The sequence below is a fragment of the Rana temporaria genome, chromosome 2 (assembly GCF_905171775.1).
Source record: "Rana temporaria chromosome 2, aRanTem1.1, whole genome shotgun sequence".
Taxonomy (NCBI): Eukaryota; Metazoa; Chordata; class Amphibia; order Anura; family Ranidae; genus Rana; species Rana temporaria.
In genome coordinates this window covers 467564033-467584315 of record NC_053490.1, presented here as the reverse complement: position 1 = coordinate 467584315, position 20283 = coordinate 467564033, and the positions used below count along the sequence as shown (strand labels likewise).

The window sequence follows — 20283 nt, the reverse complement described above, 5'->3', positions numbered from 1 at the left end:
TGTATCTTTTTCCAAAAATATTGCTTTGAAAGACTGCTGTGCAAATACAGTGTGACATTAAAAATATTGCAACCACAATTTTATTCTCTAGGGTCTCTGCTAAAAAAAATACTGTATTTATCGGCGTATAACACGCACAGGCGTATAACACACACCCTAACATTAAGAGGGTAGTTCCAGGAAAAAAGCTTTCCACAGCCCACTGCGTATAACACGCAGGCACAGTTTACCCTCTATTTTCGGTGTAAAATAGTGAGTGTTCTACGCCAATAAATACAGTATATAATGTTTGGGAGTTTTAAGTAATTTTACTAGAAAAAAATAAAAAAAAATTTTAACTTGTAAGCAACAGATGTCAGAAACAGGTTTAGTATTTAAAGAGGAAGTAAACTATTTTTTTTTTCTAAAACACCCTGAAAGACAAAGGAAAAATGAGTTAGTATGCATAGCATACTAGCTCATTAGGAAGTACTTACCTGAGATCGAAGCCCCCGCAGCAATTCTCGTTGCCCTCCGTCTGCGCCATCTCTCCACGGGTGACTTCCGCATATCGCTGCTCTGGTGTTGTGACTGTCCGGAGCTGCGATGGCGTCATTCGCGGGTGTCGCCACTAACTGCATGATCGCTAGAAGCGGCATGGTCAGTACGCCTGCTCGCCGTTGTCTACGGCGCATGCACAGTAGACATCGGTGCCTTTCTTTTGCAAATATCTCCTTAAAGCGGTGGTTCCCCCTTAAAAACAACTTTTTTTTATTCCACTGCTCCCCCACATTCCATCACGATTAATGCTCTTAATATTTTTTTCCTGCTGTACATACCTTAGTACAGCATATTCACCCATCCATCCGGGTTGCGAGTCCCGCGGGAGTGGGCGTTCCTCACAGGCTGTTGATTGACGTTTTGTCCAAAAACGAGCTCTCCCCCCGTCGCGTAAGCCGCGTCACGATTGGCGAAAGGAGCCGAGCGGCGATGCGCATGCGCAGTATAGCGCCGACTCGCCGTTCGGCTCCTTTCGCCAACCGTGACGCGGCTTACGCGACAGGGGAGAGCTCGTTTTTGGGGAAAACGTTAATCAACAGCCTGTGAGGAACGCCCACTCCCGCGGGACTCGCAACCCGGATGCACGGGTGAAGATGCTGTACAAAGGTATGTACAGCAGGAAAACAATATTAAGAGCATTAATCGTGATGGAATGTGGGGAAGCAGTGGAATAAAAAAATGTTGTTTTTAAGGGGGAACCACCGCTTTAACCGTGTAGGTTTAGGAGATATTTGTTGCACCTACAGGCAGGGCTGTGGAGTCGGGGGAAATTTTGGGTACCTGGAGTCGGAGTCGGCAAACAATGCACCGACTCCGACTCCTACTAAATTTAGATTGGAATTAAAAAAAAAGCAAGTTTAAATGTCTTCATGTGCTTCACTATATGGCACGCAACGCACAATTAGGAGCTGCAATACTTATACTTTCCATATTGTTGTGTTCTGCTTTTACAGGGAACGCAGTGTCCATGTGTAACCTAGCCTCTCACTGATAAGGGATTAAATAAAACATTTTTTATGCAGGACTAGAGAGTGAGACACTTGTATAAGTGAAGGGAATGGAGGGCCAATAGTTCAAGACTGAAGCTGTAAACCAGGGATATGCAATTAGCGGACCTCCAGCTGTTGCAAAACTACAAGTCCCATCATGCCTCTGCCTTTGGGTGTCATGCTTGTGGCTGTCAGAGTCTTGCTATGCCTCATGGGACTTGTAGTTTTGCAACAGCTGGAGGTCCGCTAATTACATATCCCTGCTGTAAACCATTGGAAAAACTGTTGTCATTTAGCTAAGGCTATAAAAACTTGTAAACTCCGATTGTTAGCTTAAACTTTAAACATGACTATGGGATTCTCCTAGGAAAATCATGTTTTAGAATAAATTGCCCCTTCCTGGATCCTCCCACTGCCCTATCTTCAGCAGCAGATAAGCACACAAAGGAGAAAGCAGCAGCCCAACTACATAAAACTTTGTTTTCATTGTGTTTGTCTTTTGCTTAAACTGTGCAATACAGTAGACTGTTGGCTTCCCAGCCAGTAGTCCTGTGGTAGGTTGCGTTTCTTTCCCTCAAGGAATGTATAAAATACATTTGCATATTAATACAGAGGAGTCGGAGTCGGAAGTACATAAAACTGAGGAGTCGGAACATTTATCTACCGACTCCACAGCCCTGCCTACAGGTAAGCCTTAATCTAGGCTTACCTGTAGGTTAGAGTGGTCTGTAAGGGTTTACAACCACTTTAAAGGAGTTGTAAAAGCACAAGGTTTTTTATCTGAATGCATTCTTTGTGTGTAGCAGCCTCCCCAGCACTCCCTAAATACTTACCTGAGCCCCATCTCTCTCCAGCGATGTCCACAAATGTCTAAGCTGTCCAGGACACTCCTCCTGATTGGCTGAGAAACGGCAGCGGCACCATTGGCTGTCAAAGTCAGTCAGCCAATCAGGGGGTGGGGCCAGGTTGGGGCTCTGTGTCTGAACGGATACACGGAGCTCTGGCGCCCCCATAGGAAGCTGCTGGCTGAGGGGGCACTCGATAGGAGGGAGGGGCCAGTAGTTCCGATGCTGCATCTGTCCCCCGGCACCTCTAAACTGAGAACTGAGCCATCGAACACCGCTGTCGGCTTAGTGCAGCAAGTTTTCTGCTCATCTCGATTCTTTAAGGATTTTATCGTGCAGCTCTAGTACAGCGTAGTTTATTGTCCTCCAAACAGCTGTGGCCACTTTGCCTACCAAGTGATGCCCCCAACTTTGCCTGATTCTTCACAGTTTATAAAGTAGTCCCTGAAGGCATACGCTGGAAATTGTGTGAGGAACTAGTGTATATGCCACTGCGCTCTGCATACAAAATATATTTTAAAGTAAGGTAAGAAACTTACCCCCCTCACCCTTGGGTCCATTTCACACCAATTTCACGGCGCTTGGTGTGAAATGGGCCTGAGCTTCGTGACCACGCATGCAGGACTCGCGGACCCGATCCCCGCCGTGTCCCGCAATCGGGTCACAGGAGCTGAAGAACGGTGAGAGGTGAGTGTAAACAAACCTTCCCCGTTCTTCTCTGTGGCTTGTCACTGATCGTCTGTTCTCTGTCATAGGAAACGACAATCAGTGACGTCACACGTCCAGTCACGCCCCCCTACAGTAAGAAACACACAATAGGGCACACTTAACCCCTTTAGCGCCCCTAGTGGTTAACCCCTTCACTGCCATTGACATTTTCACAGTAGACGGTGCATTTCTATAGCACTTTTCGCTGTAAAAATGACAATGGTCCCAAAAATGTGTCCGATGTGTCCGCCATAATGTCGCAGTCACGAAAAAAACGCTGATTGCCATTACTAGTAAAAGAAAAATATTATTAAAAATGCCATAAAACTATCCCCTTTTTTGTAAACACTATAACTTTTGCGCAAACCAATCAATAAACGCGTATTGCGATATTTTTGGTAAATAAAAAAAAGGTAGAAGAATACATATCGGCCTAAACTGTGGGAAAAAATGTTTTTTTTATATATTTTTAGGGGATATTTATTATAGCAAAAAGTAAAAATTGTTGCTCTATTTTTGTTTATAGCGCAAAAAATAAAAACTGCAGAGGTAAGTGAGTGAGAAACTTGTAAAGCGCAACACATGCGAACTGAATCGCCTCTGGGCGCTGTATCCATTTCATGGGTAAGGAACCCCTAGACCTCAGAAGAGATGGGTTTTAATCTTTCTCCTGAAGGCCAAGTTGTCCGACTCCAGTCGGATGGTGGTTGGTAGTGCATTCCACAGGCGAGGTCCCTGGACTGCAAATCATCGATCTCCTTTGGACTTGTATCTGTCTTTGGGTATCTGGAGTAGGTTTTGATTGGTGGATCGCAGAATGCGATTGGGGTTATGGGCTTTTATTTTTTCGCATAGATATTGGGGGGCGTTTCCTTGAATACACTTATGTATTAGGCAGAGTGCCTTGAAAGTGATTCTGTCTTTTACTGGCAACCAATGAAGGGATCTTGGTGAAGGTGAGATTGATTGCCATGGTTTTTTTCCGGTCACTAGTCGAGTGGCCGTATTTTGAACGACTTGCAGACGAGTGATTTGGTATTTGGGGAGTCCTAGATAGAGGGTGATCAAATACTACCAACAGAAAGCTCTATTTGTGGGAAAAAAAGGACGCCAATTTTGTTTGGGAGCCATGTGGCACGACCGTGCAATTGTCAGTTAAAGCGACACAGTGCCGAATCGCAAAAAGGGGGCCAGGTCCTTTACCTGGTCCGGGTCTTGCAGTACACTTTGCTCTTCAGACTTACATTTGCAAGCTGGTCTGTGTAAACAGCCTTACTGTGTAAATGCATTTATTGATTCACAGGTCATGTTTTCCTTTCTAGGATAACCAGAATCTGTTTGGTAGTAGCCTCATCGCTCTGAAAGATGACACTGATCTTAGCCAAGCACTTTGCTTAGCAGTTTCTGTATCAGAAATTCTTCAAGCTAATCATCAAGAGGTAAGTAAATGCTTCAGTAAGTAACTGTTCAGAAATCATCCTTTTGCCTCCTGTGCATAAAGGACGCGCGTGTGTGTATATACATTTCTACATTCCCTGAAAGAGAGAACATGCAAATAAAGCATTGCATAGGGGGAGGATGCATGATGTTGAGAGTACCTGGGACATTAAAGCAGAGTTCCAACCACAATTAGCATTTTTTAAATGTATGTCCTTTCATCCTGCGTTTTTATAATATAAATCTGGTCACTTACTATTTTACAATCCGCCGCCGATCCGCATAGATATTCAAAAAAGATAGTTTATAAAACTATATATACACCGTTGTCATTTTTCTTGTGGGCATTGTGAAGCCTACAGGCACTTTCTCCCTGGAAGTCTTGGATGGGGAGTGATAATTGGACAGCGCACTGCATCCTGGGAAATGATGACACACATTTCCTAGGAGCATTAGAGGGAGATGATGTCAGAATCCTAGGTGGTTTCAAAGGCAGATTTCGTGGGACCGCATAGCAACAGGCATTTCCAGATGAATAAAATTCTTTTTTTTTTTTTTTTTTTTTTTTTATAGTCGTAAGCTACAGTTTAAAGCAAAATAGTTTTTTTGATGGAACCTCCACTTTAAGGCAGTGGACTGTAGAAGTGGAGGAAGTAGGAATGTCAGCAGCACTTGCCAAACAGGTGCGGTAGTGATCAAAGTATGCAGGTGGCATACAATGTAGGAAATTGACAACATGCTTAAAGAGTTTCAAACCTTCCAAGACATTGGTGGCTTCTGGGAGTTGTCCAGTTTTGGGATGCAAAATACCTTGTTCGTGTGTGAGAGTGAAACAGCTGGTAAGTGATGCAGGAGAGCATAATGTGGTTGGGAAATGGGGAGCAGTAGTAGAAAGTAATGCATTTTAAATGTGTATCAGAAACGTAACAATGGTGGTGTCTTTGGAGTGTTTTCTTGTGATTTTTGGATCTTCATGTTCAGCATGTGGCTGCTTGCTGTCGATGCAGGGGTTTGTGTTCTATGTCTAGTTTAGCATTGGGCACGTAAGGCTTTGTGTTAGGGTTGTTATGGGGGGATTCAGGGTCTCACTTTAGGCACTATTAGTGGGGGAGTTAAGTGATTAGGACTCTTTTATTGACAAGTTTAACTACTGGGGTTGGGATGTGAATTGTGAGTAATAAGCTTGGGATGTTAGGTGTTTAGGGAAACATTTTAGGGTTAAGGTTTTACGTTTTTTTGGGGTTTTGGGATGGTTAGGAGTTCACTGTTCACACTGGTTATTGGTGGCAGGTCCTTCCAGCTCTGAAGACAAATGCATCGGATTGTATCTATTACTTCCAGCCTGATGTTAGGAAAGAGGGTAGGCTTTGGGTCTTGCCTCCTTAAGCCCAAAATCGGCATGACACCACAGCTAAATTGAACTTTATCTCTACATGATATAATTGTTCCCTAAAAATGGAATAAGACTGTGTGCAGCAGCCTCCCCCAGCCCCCCTAATACTTACCTGAGCCACATTTTTATCCAGTGATGTGCATGAGTAGGCCTCAGCCATCTGGGACTCTCCCTCCTGAGTGGCTGAGACACAGCAGTGGCGCAATTGGCTCACTGCTTTCAAAGTCAGTTAGCCAATCAGGAGAGAGAGGGGGTAGGGCCAAACCGCGGCTCCGTGTCTGAATGGACACAGAGCTCTGGCTCGGCTCAGGTGCCCCCATAGAAAACTACTTGTTGTGGGGGCACTCGAAAGAAGGGAGGGACGCGAGAAGAACAGGATCTGGGCTGCTCTGTGTAAAACCACTGCACATTGCAGGTAAGTATCACATGTTTATTATTTATAAAGAAAAAACAAGACTTTAGTATCACTTGAAAGTGGCCATACAGTATAGAAATGTAACTGCCTCAGCAGGAAGTGAACGATTTTGATAAGTGTGTATCGGTACTTGCTCGACTGAAGTTGCTTGTTTGATCCAGTTCTGTCAAAGGGATGTGTTGGAAAAAATGTCTTGACCGGTGGCTGCAGTAGCAGGTGCAACTATCGGAATACAATGTCCTGGCAGGAAACCTTGCTCCATCCAACTTGTTTGAGTGGCAGGCTGTATAAAAGAAACAAAAAGTGTCTTTCAAGTCAGCTTACCATGTCTCCAATGCATTTCTTTTTAGACCTCAACAGGAACAAACAATTGATATTTATAAGTTTGAGATTTCCACTTTCATAATGTTTTATAGGCCTAACCATACAAAACAATACAAACATTTTGCAATATAATTAGCTTTTTTAATTTGAATTACCGGGTTATTTTAGGAGGGCGTACGGTTCTTTGTGGTGGATTGCAGACCAGCAGAGCAATACAATTCTGGCCACCTGTCTACTGCATTTCACTTGGACTCTGATCTGGTAAGTCCTAACAATTGTCACTTGCAGTGTTTGTATTGTGGTTATAAATATGTGCATTTTCCATTTCTTTTATATATTGCTTTAAAAGCTAATATCTCAATCATATCGTACTGTACAATTTAGGATAATAAGAATTTTGGCATAGCTGTAAATCTCATATGTCTGAGTACAGTACAAGACACATGAATTGATTATTAGACCATGGGTAATCTCATATTCCACTACCTTCAGGTGATTGAATACTAGCAAAAGCTTTCCTGGGCCTGCCTCCCAGTGTATCTATATAACCCCTCTCAGTCCACGAGGCTCCGGTTTTTTATTTATTTATTTTCTAGTGTTTTCAGGTGATGGACTTCTTCTGTTGGAGATTTTGCTTTCACTAGATTTACCCTTTTTTTTTTTTTTTTAATGATACTTCTATCGTATACAACTGCCTTTTGCCATCTGGCTCACTAGCAGTTTCCAGATTAATTACTCTCAATGTATACCACAGGAACCAGATGCTTCAGCATCTAGGCTGGCCGGTAATGTATGCTTTAAACACTGGCTACGGCTTTAGGCCCTCAGCTTGCCATGTGGTGCAACGAATGTAGTTAGGTGCTGTTTCAGGCGCTGTGTTCTACAAATCCAGGGCTGTGGTCCAATTCTAGAGCACCGGAACTATGAAGATGTCTTTCGGGGTATGCCCATTATGACAGGCAAAGGCTTGACCCTAAACGGGACCAGTGACATGGACAAGGTGAGACATGGTTTCCTGTGCCTTTTTACATACTGGTTGCTGGCTATGCATGCCCTGTTGGATCACTACCTGGAACTGAAGTACACACTAGATTATATTATTTTATCTTACAAGACACACCACAAGGCTAACACACCCAAGCAGTTTTGGATTTATAGGTTATGAGATAATCTACACTTTTTTTTCTGTAGTTATTACTGTTTTGCTTTATTCAGCCTTGTGGATGACATTATTACAGCATGACCTATTTTTGTTTGGGTGGTCTTTTTATCCACTTCGCGAATGTAAATTCCTCTCTGCCATGTGCCAAAGTGCTTATAAGCCACCTAACTGTGCACTACAGACACTGTTTTTTTACTGTTGATGCAAGCTGATCATTTGCTGTCTTACCTATTGCCTGATGCCACAGAGACACGGCCACAGTAGCTTGGTTAGAGCTTGGGTTATTGCAATTCCCTCATACCAGTCACAGGTTGCCCCTCCAATAATTTTTCCCAGGTTCTGCTGATGGACACTTTTAAGGCAGCCTGTGCTTTGTTCTCTCCATTCAGGACTCTCCACACTATATGAGGGGAATATTTCTACTACCTAGAGCCCTTTTCGCTTAGCCTTCACATAGCGAACTTCATCTTTAAAACTTATTGTAGTTTCTCATCTTGCAACTTCTTCTGTCTGGATTTTTCAAACACTTAGCCCTTAGTACCCTGTAGGTATTGGTTCGGCCTTGTAGGTCCTCCTTTTAACACCTTGGTTCTTTTACTCCCTGTGCACTCATCTTGCAAGCTCTTCTTTGTCCCACTGGGGCTTTCTTGGCATGCTCTTGCCCATGCAGAGTCATCCTCTTGTGCACTTGGAGGTTACTTCTTTAAAAAGTCCTTTGTAAAAATGGAGCCGATCCTTCTCCATTCTTCCCATCACCTTTTTGTGGTGGGAATATCATTCTCCCCCCCCCCCCCCCCCCCCAGTCCTTCTTTGAAGGCATTTTAAACAATTTTCTCTTCACGTGATAGGTGGGATTAGAACTGTCATCTACCTGCCATGTCTTCCCTTGGGAACTGAACCCCTCCATCTGTTCTCCCACAGGGTGATCCTGTATGGGATTCCTCCCTGGTTGTGTGCCCATTGGTTATATGCCACCACCTTCAGGTGATTGCACATTGGTAAAAGCTTTGCTGGGCCCACCCCCAAGTGTATCTATATAACCCTACCCACTCTGTAAGCCTCCTGTTTGTTAGCAGGAAGTAAGGAGAGAACAGGCGAAGATGGGAGGAACCTTGTACCTTGACTAGTACTTTACTCCAAGATATGCAATTTACAAGTATATCAAAATACTTAAAGTCCATCTATAGGCAAAATTTGCAATCAATCCCCCCCCCCCCCCCACACTTTCATCATTTAATTTGCGCTTTGTGTTGATGCAGTCCTGTATATGTGACAACTAATGTGTGTTGTAGATGCTGCAGAACCCTGGAGAGTTTGCCCTGTCGGTGAAGTCTCTCCTGGAAGCTCAGAAGCAATCGCTGGAGTCTGGCTCAGTAGCTGCAGGAGAACACCTGTGCTTTATGGGTAGTGGAAGAGAAGAGGAGGACATGTATATGAACATGGTGCTCGCTCACTTCTTACAGGTAGGAACTCGTTGCCTTTTATGGGGCAGTCTGGAGTTGGGGTACTGCATCATATGTTTGGGTGCATATACAATGATGGTTATGATGTATGTTTTTTCGTTTTATCCTAAAACTACAAAGGGAATTGGACTGATCTACAAGGCAGGGGGACATCTGTAGTAAATGTTCATCCTTCTTTTTTTTTGCCCCCTTCTGCCTCATTAGAAATCCGTGTTCCACCATCCCTTCTTGGTAGGTTCCTCCTATGATGTGAAACTGCCCTCATATATTCACCCTCCCCTCCCACTTTCCCTCGATAAACTGTAAATATATGAGCAGATGTCCGATGCAGATTGGTGCGCTCGTATTTCCAGATCCTGTGAATGTGTGGGCTGGTGGACTGCCTGCAGGGAGAGCATCCGCTATATTGGGTAAACCCTAGATATAAACAAAAAGACTCAACATTTTGGGGAAACATTTTTTTTTTAACTAGAAAAATTATCCAATAAAAAAATATATAATTTCTTCTTCATAAACTTTGGTGAAAATGTACATTTTGTTTGATTCAAATTAATCCCAATAAGTGTATATCAATTGGTTTGTATGAAAGTTATAGCATCTACAAACTATGGTGTGTGTGTGCATGTGTGTGTAATATATATAATTAAATAATATATACTGGAATTTTTATTTTATACCTCTAATGGCGATGATTAACAACTTTTATAATGGGAACTGACATCACCAGTGACATTAATACAGTGATCAGTGAGAATACTATACACTAACACTGTACTAATGACACTGGCTTGGAAGGAGTTGACATCTAGGGCTATCAAGGGGTTAAATGTGTGCCTAACTCACTGCCATGTACACTGTTTTGATGCAACCAACTGTAAATGGTACCGACAATTCAGTCTCATAATTATGCATACAATAATAGGAGATGATGCTGCATATCCATACTGAGAGGTATTGCTTAATATGTTCAATGTTTGTCATGACCCTATATTGTATGTATTTTTCTCTTTGCTCAATAAAAGTATTTGTTTAATGAAAAAAAAATGTGTGCCTAACTATGTGTAATGTAAAGTGTGCTGCTTTTACTAATTGGTTTCTAATTTTCTTATCCCTGCTTTGTAGGGATTAGGGATGAGCTCTGGTGTGTTTGCACAGTCCACGTGCAGAGCTCGCCAGGAAGTCTGCACGGCGCTGCGCTAACCACAGGCAGGGAGACATTGTCCCAATGCTCGGCTGCAGAGATCGGGAAATGTCTCCCTGCCTGTGGTTAGCGCAGCGCCATGCAGACTTCCTGGCGGGCTCTGCACGTGGACTGTGCGAACACGCCGGAGCTCATCCCTAGTAGGGATGAGAAACCCTAAGATCGTTCCCTGTGTACAGAGCTCTTTGAATGTCAGCACAGAGCTCTGGGCTCTAAATGTACACAGCCGATCAGCAGGTCCCAGCCATGAATCATTGGCCGGGACTTGATGACAGGCTCCCACTGCATACAGTCACAGTGGATGTCGGCAGAGGAGTACGTATGTGCTTGCCCTAAACCCAGAAGTATGCAGCGACGTATGGGTATGTCCGCAGTACATTGTGGGTGGGTGGGTGGTTATTAGGTGGTTAATCTGAAGAGTGAAAAAACAAAGCTGCTTTGTAGAACATTTATGCCAGTTACTTTCTATTGATAATATCGTGATTTGTTTTCTTTACAGAAAAACAAGGAATATGTTAGTATAGCCAAAGGAGGATTTATGGGTAAGTTTCTGCTTTCCCCCTTTCCCACAGCGGCTCCCAAATATAAAAAAAAAATAGTTTGTGGCAAAGGGTTGTATACTTATTTAAAAAAAAAAAAAATATTATTCTTTTTGTTTAAGGTTTGGCTGGTTAACAAGAAAATACACTACATTTAAAAGGTGCAGGATCTACACCCCAGCTACTAGTAATAAACTTTTAAACTTAACCAGTTTTTATTTATTTTTTTTATTAACAATGCTCAGCACATGTATAGACTATTAAAGAAAAAAAGGTTGAGCACCACTGAGCTTGGATAAGAGCTGCAGGGCCTAGAAAAAGGTAGACATATGCTGAGGCTGATTACAGCCTGACATCAACTAAATTTGTATAGAGACACAACAGCATAGGGCATGGATTTTAGACTGATAAAGAGTGGGTTGAAAATGGTGCCTGGTGTAATGTTTTAAAACATAGCGTCCCCTTTAAGAAAGTGTGAAAACTGAACTGTATAAAAAATCGAATGTAAAGGTGTTGCCGCTAAAAACATCAAGGTGAATAATACAAATTGGGTGTGGACGGTATTAAGAAAAAGCAAATAAAAAAATAAAGTCCAAATTGACAATCCCAACACAATAAATAAATGAAAATCTTCTGATTTTGTTCCTTTAAAAACGAGTCACTTCCTGATAACGCCAGTACGGTAAAACTAAGTAGAAGTGCGGACTCGTCACTTCCGAGTCCTCTATGTGACATCCTTTTGATATATCCAGAATGAGGCGTGGATCGCACACCTAAGCAATTCTGATATTGAACCGCACATGGGGTTGTAAACGTTTTTTCTTTTTTTCTAAGTGGGTTCCTTTAAGCTAGCGCATTGTTGGTTCACTTACCTTTTTCCTTCGATTTCCCTTCTAAATGTTTTTTTTTTTTTACTTTGTCTGAATTTATCACTTCCTGTTTTTCCTCAGTAAGCTTGCCCCCCATTATCCAAGCTGTTCTGGCTGGGGGTTAGTCAGCCAGAACAGATTACTGAGGAGTAGGGATGAGCTTCGGCGTGTTCGCACACTCCATGTGCAGAGCCCGCCAGGAAGTCTGCACGGCGCTGCGCTAACCACAGGCAGGGAGACATTTCCCGATCTCTGCAGCCGAGCATCGGGACAATGTCTCCCTGCCTGTGCTTAGCGCAGCACTGTGCAGACTTTCTGGCGGGCTCTGCATGTGTAGTGTGCAAACACGCCAAAGCTCATCCCTACTGAGGAGGAACAGGAAGTGAGAAATTCAGACAAAGAAAACAAAGAAAAAAAAACATTTAGAAGGGAAATCGAAGGAAAAGGTTAGTGAACCAACAATGGACTAGCTAAATAAAAAACAAACCTTTACAGCCCATTTAATGCTGGGCATAGCACAGTCACAAGTCCAAAATATATATTTTTTTATCTTTTTAAACATTTTAAAAAAAGTAATTTTACAGAATCTTCATATTACTGCAAAACTAGGGTTAATCCAATAGATTATAATGTTTACTAGGGTTGTCCCGATACCGATACCAGTATCGGTATCGGGACCGATACCGAGTATTAGCGGGAGTACTCGTACTCCCGCTAATACCGCCGATACTAGAATAGAATACTTTCCCCCCCCCCCCCCCCCGCCGCCACCACCGCCGCCGCCGCCACCACCGCCGCTGCCACGTTAATCACCGCGGCGCGAGGAACATTACAGACAGCTTTCGTTTGAATAGCTGTTTTCCCCCGCCGTGCATAGACACTCCCCCTTGGACGGATCTGTCCAATCGCGAGCAAGGGGGAGTGTCTCTATACACAGCGCGGCAGGGAAAACAGCTGTTGAAAAGAAAGCTGTCTGAAATGTTCCACGCGCCGCGGTGATGAACGTGGCAGCGGCGGCGGCGGCATCATAACAGGTACGGGGGACATTGCTGGAGGATATACTGGGGAGTCGGGACATTGCTGGAGGATATACTGGGGAGTCGGGACATTGCTGGAGGATATACTGGGGAGTCGGGACATTGCTGGAGGATATACTGGGGAGTCGGGACATTGCTGGAGGATATACTGGGGACATTGCTGGAGGATATACTGGGGACATTGCTGGAGGATATACTGGGGACATTGCTGGAGGATATACTGGGGACATTGCTGGAGGATATACTGGGGACATTGCTGGAGGATATACTGGGGACAATGCTGGAGGATATACTGGGGACATTGCTGGAGGATATACTGGGGACATTGCTGGAGGATATACTGGGGACATTGCTGGAGGATATACTGGGGACAATGCTGGAGGATATACTGGGGACATTGCTGGAGGATATACTGGGGACATTGCTGGAGGATATACTGGGGACATTGCTGGAGGATATACTGGGGACATTGCTGGAGGATATACTGGGGACATTGCTGGAGGATATACTGGGGACATTGCTGGAGGATATACTGGGGACATTGCTGGAGGATATACTGGGGACATTGCTGGAGGATATACTGGGGACATTGCTGGAGGATATACTGGGGACATTGCTGGAGGATATACTGGGGACATTGCTGGAGGATATACGGGGGACATTGCTGGAGGATATACGGGGGACATTGCTGGAGGATATACGGGGGACATTGCTGGAGGATATACGGGGGACATTGCTGGAGGATATACGGGGGACATTGCTGGAGGATATACGGGGGACATTGCTGGAGGATATACTGGGGACATTGCTGGAGGATATACTGGGGACATTGCTGGAGGATATACTGGGGACATTGCTGGAGGATATACTGGGGACATTGCTGGAGGATATACTGGGGACATTGCTGGATATACGGGGGACATTGCTGGATATACTGGGGACAATGCTGGATATACGGGGGACAATGCTGGATATACGGGGGACAATGCTGGATATACGGGGGACAATGCTGGATATACGGGGGACAATGCTGGATGTGGGGGGACATGGCTGCATGTGGGGGGACATGGCTGGATATGTGGGGGACATGGCTGGTTTTATGGGGGACATGGCTGCAATATGTTTGGGGACATGGCTGCATTTGTGGGGGGGACATGGCTGCATTTGTGGGGGGGACATGGCTGCATTTGTGGGGGGACATGGCTGCATATGTGGGGGGACATGGCTGCATTTGTGGGGAGACATGGCTGCATTTGGGGACACATTTAAAAAAAAGTATCGGTATTCGGTATCGGCGAGTACATAAAAAAAAGTATCGGTACTTGTACTCAGTCCTAAAAAAGTGGTATCGGGACAACCCTAATGTTTACTACTTTAATTTTTTGTATTTGTTTTCACAGTGCTACAGCAACATTTGGCAGATATAAATGTAGATGGACCAGATACTGGGTATGGACACTGGATTGCCAGTACGTCTGGCTCACGCACCACTATGGGTTCCTATGCAGATGTAAGTTATTAAGAAAAGCCCTTTATAATTTTCTCATTTACAAAGGGAAAGCCCTTTATAATTTTCATACCTGATCAGATTCCTCATCCAGTTCAGTAGATCGCAGTGTTGCTAATTGATGCTGTGAGTTCAGTAAATTTGCACAAGGCTGAGCACTTTATCAAGTTCTGAAAATGAGTAGCGATACCCAAAGGAAGTTTCCACTCATTCTATGTCAGTTAGTTAGTAGATTATTAAAACATGTCTCTTCCATTTACCTATCCCAAAAGTTACAGGTTAAAGTGTTTAACCCCCCCCCTACAAAAAAAATACATATCCTGGTTCCATACAGCACAGTACTTGTGCTGTGTAATCTGGGCCTCTAAACTGTAAAAAAAAAACTGTCACTTCCTGTATCCCCCTCTCTGTACTGACAACGGTGGTCAGAGTGCATCCCTCTGTCATATGCAGCCTGCTCTCAGCTCTCCTCTCACCCCCTCCTTCCTTCCTGTCAGCTCCTTGCTGTGCGTCTCCGTCCCCCCCTACCACTATTTGTAAAAGGGGGAAAAAAAATATCCTGGCATAGCACACTGTGTTATTCTTTTCTAAAAACGAGCATTGTAAATGCCCTTTTAGCGTGATCTTCAGGACAGTCACTTGACTCTTGCCCGGTGTCCAGGGCTACTGCAGGAGAGGCTGAGTGACCTTGTGATCTCCCCGACTGATGTCAGAGGGAGATCAGGGCCCCTTCTGCAGAAGCCATCCATCAGAGCTGTACAGCGGCCGCGGGTCATGTGACCGGCCTGACAGCTAAGCAGGTATTTACAGCACTCATTTTTAGAAAAGACAGGTACAGTCTATGCCGGGCTCTAATAGAGGGTCTGGCATAGACTTGCAGGATAGGGTTAACAACCACTTTAATTCCTTATTTCGGGTCACTTGGCGGAGCTATGCAAATCATTGCTTTACACCTAAAAACCGCCAAATGTGCATCCATAACTGCTGATGTATAATGAAAGCATAGCCTAATATTATAGAGCCATTTATTCTAAACTGCATACAGCTTGCACGTGCATTTTGCATGTAGTTTGGAATAAATGCTTCTAATAATAATAATATGTCTCAAACAGCCCGGTGCACATCCAGAACCACAGGCATATAATGAAATTGTAGCCCAATATCAATAAAGGCATTTATTCCAAACTGCATACAAAACAACAAACAGCCTGAACAAGCTGTATGCAGTTTGGAATAAATGGCTCTATAACATTAGGATATGTTTACGTTGTACATCAGTGGTTCTGGACGCACATTTGGCTATGTGGAGCGCAAAGGAATGATTTTCGTTGCTGTCTACTGTCCTACAATGAGGAATATTCCTCCAGTTTTTGGGATATGTGTTGGAATGATACTAGTAAATCTCCTTTTTTTTTTTTTTTTTTTTTGTCTTGCATGGATTCCATTGCAGTTTTTTTTTTACTCCTTTTTTTTTTTGTTTTTTTGTTTTTTTTGTGTGCCTTCTCACCATAACCTTAATGGTTATACTGTTGTTTTTTTGTTTGTTTTTGTGAAATAAAAACCCTGATTAATCTATTCAGCGTCATACAGTTTAGCAGTATTCTGTGTGAAAAAGTCGTTTTGAATCTGAAAAGTGATGTTTTTATTTCATTGTAGGAGGATTCTCCTAATGGCTTAGCTGACGGCAGAGGTGTGAAATCCTTGGTTAATAAAATGACAGTAGCATTAAGGACCAAATCTGTGAATGTGAAGGAAAAGGTGATCAGCTTCATTGAGAACACCTCCACTCCAGTAGAAAGGTGAGTTTAATTCCCTTGATCAATTCGTTTAAGTTTATTTATCACTGCCCCTGCAATTTGTGTTTGTTTTTTGTTTTTTTGTGCATCTTTTACATCCTATTTCTTGATGGGTGGTTATTAGAATGCATGTTTTAAAACCTGCCTTGAAATCCATCTCACTAGTTTTGCAAGTCAGAGTGCCCTTTGGCCAGCTCACAGGTCAAACTTGTCCAAAGAGTTATCAGTCATTTTGGCTCTAAAGAACAAATAGATTGCATAGAGCTTGATGAATTGATCAATAACATAAATGTGCTTTAAAACCATGAAATACAAGCAATTTTCGCTACTTTTTCTGTGTTTGGTAGGGGATTTTTGCAATGTTACCCTGATCCTTTCAATGGACCCAGGGGGATCGTGGGATTATGAAAATGATTTAAAGGGTGATAGGTTCCCAATATATAAGTACATAGGATTAAAGGCATACTATTGTTTGTGTATATCCTGTACATGTGTGTTCTCGCCCAAATAAAAGCTTCTAATTTTTTACATTAGTCTTATTAAAACTAACATTTCCTTGACCTAATAATGAGCCTGTCATGTCAGGAACAATGTTACTTGGCTCTACTGTGGCGTCCAATTTATGTTTAGAGGTTTGCCTGAACCCCAGAATTGAAGCTGTTGTAGGGCAGGCCTATCACTTTTTTATGAGCTCTGCTTTAGAACAAAATTCTGGAATTCTGCAGTGATATAATCCAGAAATGGATGAGAGAGACTGCTGGGTCAGTTATCACCCAGCTTGACGGGTTCATTTTACTAATCTCTAATAAATTAGGTCTTTGCTGTTCTCATCTAGTGTGTAATCTTATTGAAATGTCCCATAACTCTCAGTGATGTAATCTTTTCCGGTTTTTATCCTTGCCTCAATGGTGCACTAGAATCACTTTCAATCTTCCTTGGCCAGAGAGGGCGAGTTTGGAGCGGTAAGATGTAGTGAGCTGTGATTCCACCACCTTCTCCGTTTTTGCACAACGTCTTGCAGTGTGTAGACATCAGTCATGCTGACACTTGCCAGGAACTACTGACTTTATTAATAATAATCGTACCACACTGCTTAAGGGTCCATTCAGACTTTGGTGCCCTGGTGTGTTGCATTAACGAATGGTTCTTCATGTGTTAACATGCATTACTTTTAGGGCAACCCATTCAAGTTAATGGGTTGGCAACGCACCATAAAGTCTAAACACCCATTTGGCAATACAGCGCACCAAAATGCATGTTTTGCATTATTACATGGGGATTCCATTGCCTTATTGCACCATACCGCACTGTAAAGGTGTGAATGGGCCCTCTGTGTGCTGCCTGTTACTAATCCTTGCTATAAAAAAAATATTGCCTCCTCCTCTGTTTTCAGTTGCTAAATTTTCATAAAAAAAATTGCACAAAATTTCATAAATTTTATGTTTGCATTACTAAATTTTTATTTGTATCTTTCTTGTGGCCTGTCAGCATCACTGATGTTTCATTCTCCATACTGAAAACTAGAAGGATGCACTCACCACTTCTGTCCTAGCACTAAGACTAATGCTCCTCTTCATCTAGAATTAATCGGCTTTCTCTCCATAACATCTTTTCCTCTCTAGCAGTAATTTACATAAGTGTCCATTTTTAATGCCACTACATGCCTGAAAAAAACATCTGATGTAAACTGTCACCAGCCAGATATGCCAGCCTTTTATGCGCTTGGTTTAGTGGCCTTTGGTTTAAGGTGATACATTTTTCACTACACTACAATCATTTTATTCTTATCATTTTAAATATGTTTACAAATGTAAGGTTTAAAAATAAATGTTTTTAAGCATTATTCCCGTTTAACAATTTCATGTTTTTTTAACTTTTTTTTCAAATGATTTGAGGCGCACAGCAAACAAGACCTTGCATAGTTAGTCATGTTAAAAAAAACACAAGTCCATCCAGTTCAACCAATAGAACTTACTTTATGTAGATCACCCAGCTTCAGATTGTCATATTAAAATCTGTTAGAACTTAAAGTGGTGCTGCACCAAAAAGGGGAAGCTCTGCTTTAAGGCCTCCTCTTTACGAAATGGCACTTTTCTCTTATCGTCCATGGACGGACAGAGCTCCTTAAATCTTGACAAGTTCCTGTTCACAGGAGAGGACTAGGCAGAAACATGTTAGATAATTAAATACATGTTACTTTAACAAAGTTGAACAGCCCCATCCAGGGGCGGTCCCTCAGGACATAACCCTCCTCCCTGCAGCATGCAGCCTCAGTTTGCAGCCAAAAGGACGTATGGCTCCCTTTTGGGCCCAGGAAATTTTTTATTTTATTTTCTTTTATTCTTGAAGAATCTTCTATCAACTGTCGGCTGAGAGACAGGCTGGATATATAGATCCAGCGAGCGTAAGCACACCTTTGCAAAGAGGCTGGGTCTGCCACGACATACCCCATGGCTCCTGGGGTGGCTGGTGAACATATGACTGGGCTGTGGTGTTGTCTCACTCACAGTGGACCGGGCCGACAGCTACGCGATGTATGCCTGTCAGGAATGCGTCAGTGGGTCCTCGCATGGACGGGTAAGTACAGTCCTTCCCGTTTCGGCGGGTCGGTACGGTGAGCATTCCTGGGGTTCGGGGGTCCTCCTATCCTCCCTTCCCTGCTCTCTGTTATATTTCCCTCTGCTGCTCTACTGCTACCGGGTGGAATTGTGGGGGGGGGGCTCATTTTCCCACCAGGGGACTGTGGGGTGTCTGGGCCTGTGTATTTCTGTGGGGGTGTGTTTGACTCAGAAAGGCCTCATTAGGCCTTCTCATCCACGATGCAGCGTTTTGGGGGCGCCGGCGCCATTTTTTTGTAGCCTGCTGTTATTGTGAATTCCTGTTGGCGGCCATTTTGTTGTGGTCGCGCTATGGCGCAGCTTACTATTGCGGTCGGCCATTTAACTGTGGTCGTTTCCTTCTCTATCTGAGGCGTCCGGTAGCCATTTTGGAGGTGGTTTTGGCCTCTAGTGCTGGCTTCTACAGCGCCCAGTACAGATCTCCTCATGATTTTAGCTCACAGCTTTTCTCCTCACACACACCCTGTGTTTTGAGGGCAGGCAGCAGCGCTGAACGGTCTCCTCTTGTGGTTGGTGAGTTCCCGGGTAACCCCCGGTCAGCGCAGCAAGGAGGGTGGGCTTTTTTCAGGTCTGGAATGGGTCCCTGAGAGCTGTCTGGTTATGGAGTCAGTGTCTGGTTCTTCCTCCCCAAACATGCTAGAGGTGACAGCTGGGGCTCCTGCGGTTCATAGACACTTTGTTGGAGCGGCGTTGGGGCGGGGGGGTTGAAAAGTGCCCCCTCCCCCACCATCCCCTGGGGACTGCTCTGACTCAGACCAGGACCTGGCTGTCAGGTCCCTGGTTCTGTGTTGTCTGTGGAAATGGACCAGGACCTTTCTTGTGAGGACTCCTCACTTGGGTCAGTAACAGGGCACTTGTCAGTGCGCTTATTAATGCTGTAAGGGACTCCCTTATGCTGTATAGTGCAGCTGAGGTGTTTTCTGAGGGCTCTGTCTTTTTTGGGGACACAAATCAGACCGCTCTGTGAAAGTTTTTGCTTATATGTCCATTTTTGACAAGTTAATTGATAAGGAATGGGAAAGGCCTCAGAACTCCTTGTAGTTTCTCAGCGCCTGGCAGTTCGGTACCCCTTTGAGGAGAGCCTCTTGAAAAAAATGGGCTTCTCCTCAGGTAGTGGCCCCCCTGTGCCCGGTAAAAAAGGGTGACCACTCTCCCTATAGAAGGGACCCCTGCCTTCAAGGACCATACTGATAGGTGGTCCGTGGCACTGACCCGCTCTATGTTTGCCATGCTGGGGTCTGCATCGTGGCCTATTGTGGCCGCAACCTTGGTGTCTCAGACACTCACTGAATGGGCAAGGTTTTGCACCAGACTGTGGAGGAGCACCAGCTCCCTCCCAAATTTGTTAGACTGACTGACTAGTTGGTCCAGGGCCTTGTATATGTCTGTGATGCTACACTGGATGCAGCACCCTTGATATCCAGAGCCTATGTTTCGGCG

General features: G+C 43.9%; 1 protein-coding gene across 1 annotated transcript in view; it reads left to right on the top strand.

The window, feature by feature from the left end:
* The window catches only part of TBC1D23 (TBC1 domain family member 23), a 75831-nt gene that overhangs the window by 43702 nt on the left and 11846 nt on the right, over positions 1-20283 (top strand). Inside the window, exons 9-14 of the mRNA XM_040339443.1 lie at positions 4405-4521; positions 6820-6912; positions 9106-9276; positions 10977-11019; positions 14323-14432; positions 16086-16228. Coding sequence (XP_040195377.1) covers positions 4405-4521; positions 6820-6912; positions 9106-9276; positions 10977-11019; positions 14323-14432; positions 16086-16228 — 677 coding nt within the window. The remainder of the gene's footprint in view (positions 1-4404; positions 4522-6819; positions 6913-9105; positions 9277-10976; positions 11020-14322; positions 14433-16085; positions 16229-20283) is intronic.